Genomic DNA, 17,105 nt, shown 5'->3' with positions numbered 1-17,105 from the left:
ACTTTGATATGTGTTTATTTTATTTGTAATGTTTAGTGTAACAAGCAAGAAGATTAATGGGAATTGTGTATATTAGTTTAGAATATATGTTGAAACTTAAGTGTTATTAGATATAACTGTAACTCCATAATTGTGCTGAAATTATTATGAAACTGTTCTGGGAATTTGCTGATTTTCAGGTGTGGGAATGTTGTAAAAACAACCAAATTAAAAAAAAAAAAACAGAGCAGATTGACTTCTAGTGGTGCTCTGACAGACGTTATTTAACGTCTGAGCTTACTGTGGCCGATGTTATTTAACGTCTGTCAGAGCCCAACAAAAGTCAAATTGCTCTATTTTTTGGTTCCATTTAGTGCGAAAATTGACGTCTGCTGCTTTTGGCCCCGACGTTGGATAACGTCGAACCCCTATTGCCCCGACGTTAAGTGACGTCTGTTTTGTTTTCTGACGTTATTTTAACGTCACCCAGTACGATGTCGGTGTTTGAACAGATGTCAAAGGTCAAAAATATCATACGTTAAAAGATATTTTTGTGTTAGTGAACAACAAGTATGCATTATCATTTTACTTCAGTTCTATAAGAGAGAAGTGTTGTTACACCATTTAAGCCTGTAAAAGTAAAATAATCATAAAAATATAAAAAGTAAATTTTGTTTATTTGTAAAAAAGTAATAAAAGATAATGTTAAATAAGTATAAACAAAATTTTAACATCAAAATAGAACTGTCTATTTAGTCAATTCTACAAATGACAACTGATTATATCAGAAAAGTTTATAGCACTTAATATTTATTCAGAGAAAGAATAAAATTAACAAATTTTTAAAATATATGAAATGATAACATCGACTTAAAAATAAAATAGTTTTATAATATATAAGTTGACACAAGCTTCTATATTTAGAAATTGGTTTTGTAAGATTAAATGAGATTTAAAATTTATTTTTTAAGATAATAATTCAAAATATATTTTAGTAAAATTTGATGTTAATTACACCTATGTCCTTCGTTATCGAACTATTGTTACGTCTAATATAATATATACATAATTTATAGTGTACATTAATATTTTTCTATAAATTGTTTTATAAAAAGACAAATTTAAAAAAAAAATTAAAATAAAAGTTATAAAAACTACTATAACTTACAATATCCGAAATTATGAAAGTAATCTAAAAATTAAGCCAACTATATTGGGTATAGAAAATTTTCTAAGATAAATACCGTTTTGATTTCTATTTTATTCATATTAACACAACTTACTCTATTGATTTTATTATTTGGCGAAAACAATATATATGATGAATAAATAATAATTATATATCTTAAAATAAAATATCTAATTGTAACATTACTTATAAAAGTTAATAAAAATATTTATTTTTATAATTATTTTTCTATGACTTCAAGATAAATTTTAATAATTATTATACTATCTCACATTTTGAATTATATATTTTTTTTCATTACATAAAAAATTGGATTCACGTACTCTTTCCATTAGTCTTTATAAACTTAGATATTACTAATAATAATTTCTATCATATACAGAATAATATTATTCCTTTACAACTCTTTTCAACTTTTTATGTTTATTTTTTCGATCATCTTATCATAACTTTTCAATTTCTTCACTTTCTATCTTTTGTACAGTTTCTTTAGTGATACCTTTTTATAAGCAAATCAGAATGTTTATATAAATAACTCAAGAACAAGTACTTTCAAATGATTCTTATAAGTACAAAATTGATTTACCAAAAAATAGGATGGAAATAAAAATAATTTGAAAGAGTAAACTTTTTATCTTATATTTTTTTAAGGGTTAAATATGTTTTTGATCTTTTAATTTTAAGTAAATTTTGGAATTAATCTATTTCTAAATTTTGAATCAATTTGGTCATTCATATTTCGAAATACGTGAATTTAATCCTTTTAATTAAATTTTGTTAGATTTATTTGATGTTTTTTACTCATTTCAGGTATTTGAGTTGTTTATACTATTTGCCATATTTTTGTTTTAATGTTAAGTTAACTACTATTATGAAACGCGTTTGAAATCTTAAATAAATTTAACAAAATTTGATTAAAAAGAATAAATTAACTTATTTCGAAAAATAAAAGACTAAATTAATGTAAAATTTTGAAAATATAAAGGACAAAAAACATATTTAATATTTTTTTAAAGACAGTAAATCTATTAACTTGTGAATTTATTTGACAGTTGAGTAACGAATTTCCACCCATTTTACTCCCATAAATTGTTTAAACTATCTGTTTTTTAAGGACTATAACAATAAATAGGACGGGTCAAACAAATCGAACTAACTTTTGTGACATCCCCAATTAAATAAGAAAAAAAAACCTGATAAAAATGTATAACTTTTTCAAATTTTATACAGTTTAGTTAAAATTTGAGTGGTGATAAACAAATATTATTTTAATATGTAGATACGCTGAATATATTTAATAATAAATTTTTTTTACCCAAACTAAAATAACATTTGTTTAATGAATTGAATCTATTCTTATGTTATATCCAACCCAGATGCACAAAATAATTAAGTAAAAAAAAATGAATATATGAAAAGTATTTTATTTTCTACAATTTTATTTTTAAGGAAATTCAAGTATCAAAAAATGCTGCGTTAATTTGATGTTGATGCATAAAATTTTATAACAGAAAAATGACAGATACCCAAAAAATAATACTAATGACACCTAAATAGAGATATAGATATAAATTTTATAGGTATTACGATATGATAAGTGTCAATTATGTGTTTCAAAATACTGGGTATACATATCATTACTCTTACTTTTAAACTTAGAATGAATCTGCAACCTATTTAACCTGATAAACCACTCCAACAAAATTGACCTATTACTTACTACACCTTTTGTCCACTTTCAAAGGTTTTCTATCATTCTTTAGTTACATTTTTCATTTCGTTATGAATATGATTATATCAGTATAGATTAATCGTTAAAAGGTTAAATATATTTTTGTCCTTTAACGTTCGATGAATTTTGGAATTAGTCTATTTTAAAACTTTGGACCAATTTAGTCCTTCATCTTTCAAAATTTTTTAATCAAATTTTGTTAACTTTATTTGACATTTCAAGTATGTTTCATAATAGTATTTGACTTAATGTCGAAGCAAAAATATATCAAACAGTATAAGTAACTCAAATACAATCTTGAAATGCGTGAGAAATATCAAATAAATCTAATAAAATTTGATTAAAATAACTAAATCCACGTATTTTAAAAGATGAAAGACTAAATTAGTCTAAAATTTTGAAATTGAATAATTTCAAAATTCACTAAAAAGTTAAAGGGAGAAAAACATATATATTTAACCCATCGTTAAATGATTAATTCATTCATGGCTTAATTTTTTCCTATAAGCACTCAGTTTTTAGAAGTTATTATGTAATCATTGTATGAGGATCAGGTTTCTTCTATAATAATAATACATATCTGCAATTAAATCAAAAGGTGAGAAAAGCAAGAAAAGTTTCTTCAGAGTTGATTCATATATCCCTTCTTTCTTTGTTCATCTCTTTTATTCCTTTAAACTAAAACTCAACACTATTCCTCTCTCTGTGTTGTTCTCCATATAAGTTTCACACAATGTAAACATAAACCTAATTAATCTGTTCATTCCTTTCATTGAATCAGGCATCAAGGAGCAGGAATACATTATTGTGATTGACTACAAGAAAACAAAAAAGAAGAAGAATAATCGTGTGAAAGAAATGGTGTAAATAACTCTAGCTTCTGCGCATGTTGCAAACTCTTAACCACAAAAACGGAATACCCTAATGCCAACAAAATCATATGTGGAGGCATTCATCTTCTACAATCTATGCTAATTAACACTCACTCACTCATCAGCAAGTACAATTTGTGAGGCTAAACGATGTCGCTGCACCTTTCAGATCATGATCTTGAGCTTGTTGCATGCACTCACCCTCACCTTTTATTACTGCATCATCTATCTTAAACAACACTGCTTCATCACTGCAAAATCATTCAAATCACACACACAATTAAACATCTTATACTTTCACTTCTGTCACAACAATCCAATACATTAATTACCGTAATCAATATTCATCTTTCAACTAAGAATCCATTACAAACCCTAGACAAGATGAATCCTATAGCAGAATATTTTAAATGTTTGCAGATGCATGCATTATTCAAACAAAAACCATGCAGATAAACTTAATTAGACACTAGTTACATATGAAAAACATGATTATCGAAGCATTGATGAGGTAATAGTGATTAGAAGATTGTAACAATCCCTTTGAAATCACACAATGTGAACTACTGATAGACAAACCTGCGATGGACTAATTCTTCAGACTCGAACCCTAACTCACTTCTCTCATCAGAATCAATGTCAATCACGGCCTTGTGATCATACTCATCGCTGACATTACTACTCTGTCCTTGCAACGACAACGAAGAAAGCGAGACAGCAGTGTTCTGCACAGCCCACGTGTTCATCTGTTCCTGCAAAGGCGTGGTTCCATTTTCATGCATCATAACATACTGCTGATCCTGTTGGTGCGGCTGCAGACACTGATACTGTTGCTGCCCGTACAACCCCATCGGGTCGGCGTTCAAAACCTCGCCGTCTCCGTTGACGGTGACGTTAACGCTGTTGGGGGCATACATACCGTGCTGGTGCTGATACTGGTGCTGGTTCTGGTGCTGAGCCTGGGCTCGGAACATGGCGAGCTGTTGGAGGACGAGTTCCAGCTCGGCTCTGCAGTACTCGATCTGGGCCTGCAGGTCGAGGATGTAGCGGTAGCAGCCTCCGACAGGGTCCGAGGCGCGCATGTCGGATTGGTAGATGATGGTTCGCATGGCTTGGTCCTTGTCGCGGGGGCTGACAACCTTGATGATTTTGGTGATGTTGCTTACTCCGAAGAGTTTGTGGGCGTTGAGGAACTGGCGCTGTCGGTCGTGCGGGAAATAGGGCGCGAGAATGCAGTCGGGGGCGCATTTTCTGCGTTGGTACTTGCATGCAGCGCAAGCCTGAGTGGTGCTGTTGCCATTTCTTGTTGTGGAGATTCTGTTGTTGGTTTTGGTGTTGGTGTTGGTGTTGTTGGTGGTGGTAATGGTGGTGGTGTTGTTATTGTTGTTCATGGCCTTTTGGGGAGGAACAAAAAAAGGGGTGTGAGATTTCGGCTGCATCTCCGGCGGGGAAGGTGCTCAGAAAAAGGACCTTTTCTGGGGCTAAGTTTTTCTCTTCCCTTATTTTCTCGGCTTTTGTTTGATCAGAACAATGGGAGATGGAGAGAAATGAAAGGAAAAGACAGATAGATATAATTAATACACTAACCGTTTCTCTTTTGCCAAGTCTTATTTTTGGACTCAGATAACATGTTTTCTTCTATTTTTTTTTTCTTTTCACCTTCTGTTTCTATGATTATCACAGGTATTGCAACTGTTATTCTTGGATCATGCAACTAAAAATAGAACCCTAATTGCATTTTCATCATATTGTTGATGCTGTTTTTGCTTTTCTTGGGAAGACGATCGATGCTTATTTGAAAGCCAAGTCAAAATATTAAGTTAATTAATTATTACATCATCTTCACATCGTTATGCCGTTTCAGCAACAGAGAGCGATTCATTCGGAGTTTCTGATATATCACTGGCTCAAACTCACTATTCAATTATACAAATTTAACTATTAATTACGTGTCATCATATACTTCAGTTTTATTTATTTATTTATTTATTTTTTTACATTTTTTACTCAAATCTCTCTGGCAAAATAATGGAAAAAAAGAAATTGGATATGAAAATCTTTAAATCCCTCGACTACTAGGTTTTCAAAAAGATAAGAAGATATAATAACAACGAATATGAATCCAATTCATAGATTATTTTCAATCGAAAATCTTAAACAATAAAGTTTGTTAGTTATATATGTTCCGTTTTCTCATCTTCGTTTATGGGATATCATGTTGGGTAAAGTACATTTTTATTGCATCCTATAAAATGTTTAAATATCAAGTTATTTTTTTCTTAAGTTGTGTTATTTTCGTTTGTTTAACATATTTTTATATGTTGTTGATAATAACAATAAAAAAAAAGATATTAATGAGAGATTTGGCATGTAAATTTATATAAGAGGTGATTTTGTTTGACTATATAACTAAATTGGATTAAGAGTAAGGATGACGATATATAAAAACGTGATTTTTTTTTTATTTCTACCAAACAAATAAGGATAAAAGATAAAATAGTGAAAGTAGGGTTAAAAATGTTTTTAGTGAGAAAATAATATTTTTCGAAATATTTCATTTGCTATCTTGTAGATTCTTTTATATTTATGAATATTTATTCATACTTTTTACTTCTTTTTTTTAATTTCAGATAATATTATTTAAAATTTAATTTTTAAAATACAAATATAAGTAACTTTTTTATCATCTTTACCTATTAACTAGCATAAACACAGGCGCGATAGCGCCTGTGTATATATTTTTTAAATATACGTGATATTATATTAGTAGGTGATAATATTGTAATATTATTAAGTTGTTATATAAACTAAAATTATATTTATTAAAAATAAAGTGAAATATATCATAACAAATGAAAGAATAATCATTAATAAATAAAAAAAGAAGAGAAGAAACAAAAATAGCCGAATTTATAAAAAAAATTATAAAAGTAACAGTCAATTTTTAAAAATTTAACAAATTATTATATTTAAAGGGTAAAATTGGTATTTTGAAATATGGACAAAAAGGAAATCCCCATTATATATGGTTATAGATAAAATAGATTGATTCTGGTAACGCTACGGTTTTTTTATATATACATTTCACTATCGATTCATCTTTAACAATATAAGGTATTTTATTAATTATTTAACAATAATATATTTCCAAATTTTAAATTTTGGAAATATATTATTTAATAACACTTTTATTATCATAAGGTAAAAATAGACACACATGTATATACTTTCACCAATAAAAAATAATTGAAATAAAATTCTAAAAACATTGATACAATTTTTTCCTTTTCAAAAAATCAAATATATTAACCACAAATTGTAATTTAAATAAAATTATTCTCTTTAAAATGAACTTTAGCTTAATAAATTTAAATAAATAAATAAATAATGTTAACAGTTCTTCAATTGTTTGACGGTTTTTGCGTCAACAACTTTACTTTGGTATAGATATTAAAATAAAATCTACTAATAATTGATGCAAAAATATTGTTATTAAAATTGAAATTAAATATAAAAAAAAAAGATTTTAAAAGTTGATGTAAAACTTACATTACAAACACACGTATCTAAATATTTCAATATTAACCAGTAGGATATAATATATTTTAATATTAACAAGCAGGAGATCATTAAAATAATAGTAGTTATTATCCTGTGATTCAACATCAACAAAGATTTGACAAAATCCCCAACATTATATAAGAGGCAACCAATTTTTTATCATATATCATTAACATTACATTCCTCGTTGCTCCGAATTGCCAGAGTTTGCTCTTAATAATATGTCATGTCTTTCTGATAATTTGACCTTGTTTCATGAATAGAAACTGACATACATGGGCCAAAACTTGACAAGGAACTTGCAGAATATCTATTAAATTATAAATTCATGCACAGGCTTTAAATCTCCAAGGTTGAACATAAATAATCCGAATGGAGAAATACAACACTCACATCTACAGCAAGATCTGTAATATAAGATCAAAAGTTAAGGTCACAAAAAAGTTAAAATAATGAATATTGAATCAAAACCAGTGACGAGCATCTACATTATTGTAAAAGAAAGAAAGTGTGACATTTACTAACTCATGCTCATTCTTCAATCAGGTGTGTTTTAGAATTGATGCTACATTTTCTTGTTTAAAACAGAAAATACCTAATAACTTTGCTCCCCTTCTTTCTAGAAGAACTTGAATGGAGGGAAAAATTTTAAAAACAGGACTGGAACTGTTCAATCAATTACACCATATAAAACAGACATTGAGATCTTTTCAAACCAAAACACTGAATAGAACTGGATTTCTCAAAGAGGCAATTCATAGTTCATCAATTAATCTTATTTGTGGCTTCTAAGTCTTTACCTAGAGATTTCCTGTGACTACTCAACCAAAATGCATACATGTATAACCCAATTGGATTCCATAACTGGATATCCACCTTACAAATTAAAAAGAATCAAAAAGCAGCAAAGATAATTAAAAATTTTCTATGGCTATAGACATTGATCCTATAATATTTGCAGATATTATAGAACGTGTATTGAGAGATGCATCTGTAAGTACTTATCAAGTATAAATAAGTATTAGCATTTTTGAAAACTGGTGATCCACACCACTACTAAAACATGAAGGCACAAAAAGTCAGTTAAGGTTTCCTACCTATCTGAATGGATAACACTCTCTTATGGCTCAGACCTAACAAGCTCCTCCACAGATTTTCTGTAATTGGCAATCAAGTCTCTGAAACATGGAAAAACAAACACATTCTTTTAGCATCTAGATACTTAATTAACCACACAGAAATATCTAAGACAATTTGTACAGACCTTCTGTGATTTAGCAATTGCTCACTTTCCTCTAGCTTCTTCTTCTGTCCCTCAACTGTCTGCATTCAACACACATATAATGCTAACAATAACCCCAGTTCCAAACTACTAGTTAAAGATGCTTCCAGCACAAGCATATTTAGTGGTAAGACAAGATTTTCAACATCAATAATGCAGATTTTGTTTATCATGCAAAGTCCATGTAACAAAAGATAGGAGGAGTATGGAAAGAGAGAGAGAGAGAGAGAGAGAGAGAGAGAGAGAGAGAGTGCATAATGTGCATTTGATTAAAGGCAAGACCAAAGTAGAGCCATTCAGTTTCAGAAGACTTTAGAAACTCAGAATTTTGAAGTTCAAGTTTTCAACAAACTTGCCAATCCTGTTTAACAATTAACATATAAAACAAGAAAAGGGTAAAGTTAGAGAATTGCATATTACCATAGCCTTGGTGCTAATCGAGTCCGAGATTGAGTTTAACAGTTGCTGGCACTTCTCAAAGTGGTTACTCAATTCATTGATCTTTAACCAGTGAAATCAAACAATGAAAAAGAAAAAATTAGATTGAAAATCCTAAAAGCAAAATTTGATTAAAAAAAAGGATTAATCAAAACAGTGAAAAAAGGAAATTTTCAAACCAATGCATCTGATTGCGGATCTGGGTTTCCATGTTCAATAACCTCAGACAAATTCTCCACCAGCTGTGCCCATAACAAGCAATTCCCTTATTGAAAAGAACAAAAAAAAAGATAAAGGAATATGAAGATGAAAGTAAAATTTGCAAAAGGGGTTACGTTACATGTAAGAGATGGTAGTGAGAGGCGAGTGATTGGTGAAGGTTCTGCTGTTGCTGTTGTTGCTGTTGCTGTTGTAGTAGACGTTGCTGCTGTTGTTGCTGCTGATAAAGGTGCTGGTGCTGTTGAAATGGAGATTGAGGTTGTAGTGTTTGCTGAAAAGGTTGTGGTTGGATAAATTGTTGTTGTTGTTGTTGTTGTTGAAGAAAAAGGTTAGGGTCCTGGTTCGATTGGGATTGGGATTGGACATTTGAATTGTGAGTTGGGATCATGGTCCAGGTTCCTCCAGAAGAACCATAGTGATCCATCTGTCTCTACAATTATACTTCTTCTGCAAAAATAATCTCTATAAAGAAACTTTGGTTTGAAAATTGAATCACAACCAAACCTGGAATTGAAAAAAGGGCGAAGCGGGTGAAAGATGAAACCTTTGGAACGATGTGAGAAAAGGTAAAGAGAATGAAAGCAGTGAATGTGAATCTATTACCTCGCCAATGTTTCCCTTAACCTCGGACCTAAAAATAAGGTTGGTGTTACTCTGTTTACTCCAAACGATCGTTTCTGTTTGGTTTCTACAACAATTACACTTAAGCAGTTGCTTCCTGCACCTCTACAAATTTCTTCCCGCGGCCCACATAAAAACTATTTTTATTTTATATTGAAAAATAATGTTTTTATTTAAGATATATGTATACTTCAATTATTATTTAATAAAATATTAAAATATCTGTTAATATATCTTTTATAACCCAAAATATTAGATTACAGAATAATACTTACTTTTATCATATTATTCACTCCTCTTAATAAATGTTATTCTCCGTTTTAATATAAGGTTAATTATTCTACATCTAAATAAAATCATTTTAAATCCTAAAATTTACATGTTAAACTTCTTTTAAATACTTAAAAGTCAAAAAGGTTTATAAATTAATTTTTGAAATTTTAGAAAGCATAAAATTCATTTTATCTGTTTGAAAAAAGATAAAATGAGAAGTAATTTTATACGGGGTACAAGAAGAAACTATGGGGGTACAGATTGTAATTGTTGTAGGAACCAAACAGAGCCTTGAGCCTGCAGCGGAAGAAGAAACGATGTCGTTTCTAGTAAACGGAGTAGCGCCTCCCTCATTTTAAGGTCCGAGGTTAAGGGAAACATTGGCGAGGCATAGATTCACTACTTCCATTCTCTTTACCTTTTCTCACATCATTTTAAAGGTTTCATCTTTCACCTGCTTCGACCTTTTTCCAATTCCAGGTTTGATTGTTATTCATTTCCCCCCTTTTGCGTTGCAACTTTAGCTTGACATGCCATCCAATTTTTCTCCTTTGTTTGGCTTCTGTTTTAGGCTCAGAATCAAAACCAAAGGAGAAAGATATATTAATTCTTGTAGAATTTCATGCGGGCATTGTTTGAGAGAAGCACAAGTCATTGTTTAGAAAGTGCTTACAAAATTATATAATCCAAACATAGTGTTTACTCTATACAATGAAATACTTATAGGAACGGAGTTTGGTTCTAAATTCGGTGTTCATTTTGATCCTTTACAATAGAAATATGTATATACTTAGAAAACAGTGTAAACTGGTTATACAATCTTGGTCATGATTATAAGATAAGAGCAATAATAACAATTATGAGTAATGGTGATGGAGGTTTTGGTTTGGCGTTTCTGGCTTTGGAGTGGTGTCAACAGTTAAGGTGGTAGTGATAGAAAGAATAAGCATTCTTTTTCTACAAGATGATTGAGCATTGTTTTAGGCACTCCCTCATTTGATAGAATATGCATTCTTCAGAGTCTGTTTAACAGATACCAAAACATGGTTAGTCATTTTCAAAGGATTTCTGAATAAGACTGGCTGGGCTGGAAGGATTTTTGAAATTCTAGACTAATTGCAATACTTGGTAAAGAAATTGGAAAACTGGGGAAAAAGTATCTGCTTCCCTGACGTTTGTAGAAATTATTTGTAATTGGCAAAGGAATAAATATAATACTTGTGCTGCAGTTGATTTTGCTTGCGGTATGCAATCTTTCAGTCTGTTCAGTTCAAGAATATAGAAATTCCAGCTGTCGTCCACCAAAGAGTTACAATCATAGCAAATCATAGTTGTTATTTTAAACTTATTCTGATCTACCTTCAACACAAATAGCTTGAATTTGGTTGCATTTGAGGAAAACTAAACTGTGTTATTATTAGAAGATAGCTTCAAGGAAACTAAATTCATATTAGGTGATGAGAGAGTTAAAATTTCCTCTTAATTTGTTCCCTTTTCTGTCTTATGGTCAGCGGGTATCATTTCATCCATGTCAGCTGGTAGATAAGGTAGGTTTTAACTATTTTTAGGTTCTGGTTTAATGACGACAACAACAGCAAAGCCTTATTCCATTAGGTGATGTTGGCAACAGGAATCACTTGATTTCATTCAGCATTGTCAAAACTGAAGTTCTGGTTAATTACTTTTTTTTTCTGAAATTTTTGTTCGAGATAAAGGTCTGACAGATACAGGGTCAACAAGGTTGTTGTTTGAAAGGATTAAAGTGTAAAAGAATTATACTTGTACCACACAGGTTCAACTGGTACAACAAAAAACAAGTCTAAGCAACAGAATATAAACTTCAATGCTCTAAGTTTGAAGTTTTAAGCCTCTATCACTATTCTAGGATATCAAATTGTAGAAGCTTCTGTGCTGTTAAGTATATTGTGGTCTTGTAACTCTATGATGAGATTAAATTGATTATAGCAACAACCAATTTATATTCCACTATAGGTCTGATAAATGGATCAGTTGGTGTCATTCACATCTACCAAAAAGCATATTATATCAGATGGCAGAATGGATGGAATATGTTTTAATTATGATATCAATTCTTGTATTGTGGTAAGACCATCAACTTTTAAAAGGGATAACACATCTTTAAGTTTCATTTTTGTTTTAGGCATTCCATTCATCTGATCATTCCTCCGAAGCGTAGTCAAAGCAAATTTAAAATCCATTGTAACACCAAACAAATCTTTGATTAAATAATGGTTTTAGATCATCGTCATCTCTACTACCTAGCCCAGATGTGGTAATTGTGAGGCCTTTTAGGGGTAAAAGTTAATCATGTCCTAATTAGTCAATTGGTCGTAGGCATTTAGATTGTTGATGTTACTGGATTGATAGAAACCATGGTGACAGGGCATATTGTTATGATCTTATATTGGGTTATGATTGGTAACCATTTTTGGTGTTGATATTAGTTTGACTTTGTTCTTTACAGGTAGTCTGACTTAGAAATGGTGGTAAAACCAACAGTTGCATTAAGAGCTATTTTTGTTGGAGGAATAGCAGCATTTGCTAAAATAGCTGGAGCAATGAAAGCTGCAGGTGGTGTAAAAGTGGGTGCAGCTGCTACTGCAATGGCTGCTGCAGCCACTGCAGCTGTTACAGGGTCAAAACAAGAGCAAACTGATGCATCTCAACCGTCTCCAAAATAACTATCTGTATCATTTTGTTTCTTCCAGTTTGACACTATGTGTTGTGAAATTTCTGTAACTTAGTTGAATGTTCCCAAGTTTAAGTGGAAGAAAGAGGCCATATGCGAATTATAGTTTTGACAGTGGTGATGTAATAACCTCTTCAAGATTTGTAGTAAGATTACATTGAATTTATAGAGTTCTCGAAGTTTTTTATGGAATTATGGATGGATTTAGGAGACAAAACTAAAGTCTCAGCCCAGTAGGCTGAATTAGATTATCCAAATGCTGAGAAATGAGTTTTCTTTGAAGTAACTTATGATGATTGAACATTATTAACACAGTTCATTCCCTTCAATTGCGTTTATTGTCCTTACATTTGCTATCTAATTCTGAAGAAGATTGTACAGTACATATATTTTGACACAATTTGTTTATAAATTTATTGTTATTGGATATGAAGTAGTTTAACAAGGGAATACTTTTGGTTTATTTTGTACTTCTTTCCCATACTAAAAGCAAGTATAATTGAAAACAAAATGGCAAAAAGGTTTTGCATGCATTTTTGGTAGAATAAATATAGGTATGTTTCCATCACTTTCACTGGCTCAACTTTTTCTCTTCTTTTCATGGGAAGGAAGTGTAGGACATTTGGGATTATTGTCAGGGAATTATTCTATAGCATTAAGGACAAAAAACTGGTAAAGTGTGAATACAACGAGCCATAGACTTCATGCAAAGGAGCCATATTAGCAACCATGATATTTATTGATTAAGAAACCTTAATGCTCTCACTCAATTAGCACTTTCTGAAAAATAAATAGACAGAAGATGAAGTACTTTACTTTTTCATTTCACTAGATAATCGTAAAAAGTAAAACACACATTGTTATGCATGAATTTTAAAAGTCTTGTGATTTTTACATATTTTACTAATTATATAAACTATTATCACACAAAGTTATTTCTGTTTTTAAAAATCTGGTGATAATCAGTTTTGTAATGTGAAACAAATTGACTCTAAATTGTTAAGTGAATAATCATGTCAACTAAGATTTAATTGCAAATCTGGTTACTATCATTATCTGTGAATTTGATCCTCTTATTTCCTTTCCAAAATTTTATTTTTTTATTTTAATTTTATAATTCTAATCTATTTATTAACTGGTCATCCAATATTTATCAAAAGTGTTGAGAGTGTAATAGATGAGTTTATGTCAGCATAAGTGTGTGAATATATGTGACAGTGCAATAGAGTATTGCACAGTTATTTTATCAAAGATTATATATCAAAAACACTAAAACTACACCATTAAAATACAAATTTACAACAAAAAAAAAATTCAACCAAGTAAAAACAAGACCAAAACTATGGTTGCATCATCAAATTTATCACAGAAACACTGAGAAAAGAATGCTGAGGTGTCTCTTTCTTCTGAATTATTATTACAACTTACTGGAACCTGATACTGCATAATTCTCTAAGGAAGAAAAGAGGAAATAAATCAGATAAATATGCTGTGAAAACTCTTAGCACTCATTTGAATCTCTCAGTTGATAAGGACAAAGAGCACCTTGGAAATGAAGCAATTGATTGGGAGAGAGAAGGCATAGAATAGAATATACAAGAGATATATAGAGAGAGAAGAGAAATAAAGAGATGAAAGATTAGTCAAACCATGCAGAAAAGTTGGCATTGTTAGGAGGGAAAGCATCTTTTGAGTGTTTGATACAATGACAAGTCAACTAGAAGGAATGTATATATAAGAGCATCATTAAAAAGCAAAGAAAAGGGATTGAATCATTGTGACAGGTCTCTCAGCTTTTAGAGGTAGCACTACATATTGTTTCTTGTGTTTGCCTTCGATCTGCTTCTGCAGACAAAAAGCACAACTATCTATCTATCTATGTACAACCAATGCAGAGGAAGGGAGAGAAGATACATAGAAGAATATGTATCATATGGCCATTCCATAGGAGACTGTGCTTTTTTCTCTTCCTCCTCCTATCTTATGCTAATGCTATACCCTACCTATATGCTACCCTACCACCATTTCCTTTTCTCTTCTTTATCTCTCCATGCACCTTCCTTTTCTAACACAAACACATCTTAAACCTATGTTTGGATTATCATTGGAATTCTGTTGGAGGAGAAACAATTCCTTTGTATCTTTTACTCAGTATTTGGAAGAGAATATAAAAACAGTAAATCCTCAAACATGCACTAAGAAACTAAAAATGTTGTTTTGCAAATACAAACATGTTTTGAGAGTAATATGTATAGTGTATGTTTGTTCTGATCAAATCTTGAATTTCAATGAGAATGCAAAACTTCACTTTATTGATAGTTTTATATGTTTGCGCTAAAGTTTATAACTTCAAACTGATTTTTGCAAAAACTACTTTCCAACAATTTGGCCCAAAATAAGTTTTTAGATGTGATATATGTTAGTGTAGCATACTTTTCAATTTATTGTTGTAACATGTTCTTTATTATTAACTCTTCATTGAATTAGTCTCTGTCATGATGTTATATTTTGCAATAAATATAATCAATGATAAAAAAAAAGATTATAAAGAAAGCATTAAAAAAATATTGTTAAGATGAGTTTTTAAATTATTTTCATGACATGTGAATTGAAAAGAAAGTGATATACAATATTATATGAGAAGTGTCTCCACCACCACACAAATGATCAACTTGTCATTTGACAAGTTGCATGTCATGAATACTTTTCTTATGATTTTCCTTTTTTTTTTCAAAAGATGTTATTCAAATTTGGTTATGGTTTCTTTTGGTTGAAAAATGTGATATAAATTATTGATTTAGAAAATTTGGTGCATTGGGAAACTCCATTAACAAGAGAGATGGAAAGAGAAATGGGGTAATGGTAAATTCACCAAGAATTTTTTGTGTTGAATAAGACAATGACTGAAAGGGATAACTCAAAAAATTTCAGCATGCAAGGCAGAAAACCAAACCAATCAAATTTAAAAGTGATTCATGAAATATTCTTTATTAATTAGTACATGGAAATAAATTCTTCTTCTTCTTCTTCTTATTATTATATTATTACGATAAATATTTAGGTAGCATTCTCCTATTTAACTTTTTTTCCTTTTTCATGTATAGATTGCATTGGGATACAGAGGAATCTTTTTCTGTACATATGTTTTGCCTTTACAAACCAATGAAATTAGAGGTCCCAAATGCCACTTTCTAACTTTCCTTAAATAAAATAGGATTAATTTTTTTTTCTGAATTATTATAAATTTTATTTTATTTTTAAATTAAATTATAAAATATTTCATTCATAAAGTTATATGTAAATCATCATTTGACATAAGATGTTGTAATATAATCTACAGTAAAATTCTCTTTGTCACGTGGAAAACTTCAACATACAATTTATTGAAAAAATATTTCACATATATACATAAAATGTCGAGACAGACGAAACACAATTTTTTATAATTTAAGAATTAAACCAATAAATTAAAATATAGGTACTCAAATTTCCTATATTATTGTAAGTTGCCACACAAAATTATTATCATAAATCACAGATTTTAAATCCACTTTCTTATGAACATTAATCAAGAGATTTTAGCCTTTTTCTCCGGTTAGGTCAGGTTTACAAAAAGGTATATAAATTAAAAATCATGTATATTGGTTATTGAAGTTAAGATTATATGTAGATGTCTCATATCTTATCAACGTGTATTGAATATTAATAGTGTGTTTTAAAACAATAAGTGAAAATAAATTAAAAAATTTCCCAAAGACAAAAGTTGATGAAAAGTTTGGTTTTCCTCGGGATTGAATCTCATTTGTATCCACATCAGGTATCAAAGGGTATCTTTTTTATTTTGTTTTTTAGGTTTTAATTTCTAGAAAATCACGATAACATATATTTAAATAACACCAACATGATTTGATGCATTTGAATGATATTTACGAATCCTCTTAATCACAAAAGAATCCAATGCTTTTTAATCCACCATACCATCATCCCTTATAAGAAACTCTTTTCTTTTTCTTTTTTATTTTATTTTGAACCATATTTAAGATATTATAATTAGTTTATATTATTAAATGAATGGTGCGTCACAATTATATCCTTGTAATTTTTAGTTGAAAATAATAACTAAATATATTTGTATGTGCATAATTAAGGATAATGGGTTAAATATGTTTTTGGTCCCTTAATTTTTAGTGAAAATTGGAATTAGTTCCTCTCCAAAACTTTGGTTCGAT

At 29.9% G+C, this 17,105-nt stretch overlaps 3 protein-coding genes across 5 annotated transcripts; 1 reads left to right on the top strand and 2 right to left on the bottom strand.

Moving 5' to 3' along the window:
* Window positions 1-3,790: 3,790 nt before the first annotated feature.
* Window positions 3,791-5,654, bottom strand: LOC114165659 (LOB domain-containing protein 22). Its single transcript, XM_028050230.1, has 3 exons — window positions 5,608-5,654; window positions 4,352-5,089; window positions 3,791-4,023 (listed from the first exon to the last, which is right to left on the bottom strand). Exons 1-3 carry the CDS (start codon window positions 5,652-5,654, stop codon window positions 3,894-3,896), a joined length of 915 nt encoding a protein of 304 aa, XP_027906031.1. The 3' UTR covers window positions 3,791-3,893.
* A 1,744-nt stretch (window positions 5,655-7,398) lies between these two features.
* Window positions 7,399-9,967, bottom strand: LOC114166095 (mediator of RNA polymerase II transcription subunit 9). Of its 3 annotated transcripts, none has more exons than XM_028050755.1 (7): window positions 9,876-9,967; window positions 9,394-9,776; window positions 9,233-9,295; window positions 9,036-9,116; window positions 8,598-8,656; window positions 8,431-8,511; window positions 7,399-7,740 (listed from the first exon to the last, which is right to left on the bottom strand). In XM_028050755.1, the coding sequence occupies exons 2-6, from the start codon at window positions 9,694-9,696 to the stop codon at window positions 8,454-8,456; spliced, it is 564 nt and encodes a 187-aa protein (XP_027906556.1). In that variant the 5' UTR covers window positions 9,697-9,776; window positions 9,876-9,967; the 3' UTR covers window positions 7,399-7,740; window positions 8,431-8,453. The 3 variants fall into 3 exon arrangements, with proteins under 3 accessions (XP_027906556.1, XP_027906557.1, XP_027906555.1); XM_028050756.1 differs by having other exon boundaries at window positions 9,394-9,719; window positions 9,817-9,891; XM_028050754.1 differs by having other exon boundaries at window positions 9,394-9,881.
* Window positions 9,968-12,651: 2,684 nt separating this feature from the next.
* On the top strand, window positions 12,652-13,199 carry LOC114166282. Its single transcript, XM_028050997.1, has one exon. It carries the CDS (start codon window positions 12,668-12,670, stop codon window positions 12,866-12,868), a length of 201 nt encoding a protein of 66 aa, XP_027906798.1. The 5' UTR covers window positions 12,652-12,667; the 3' UTR covers window positions 12,869-13,199.
* Window positions 13,200-17,105: the final 3,906 nt, after the last annotated feature.

Source organism: Vigna unguiculata, chromosome 10 (genome assembly GCF_004118075.2).
Source record: "Vigna unguiculata cultivar IT97K-499-35 chromosome 10, ASM411807v1, whole genome shotgun sequence".
Lineage (NCBI taxonomy): Eukaryota > Viridiplantae > Streptophyta > Magnoliopsida > Fabales > Fabaceae > Vigna > Vigna unguiculata.
This window is presented reverse-complemented; position numbering and strand designations above follow the sequence as displayed.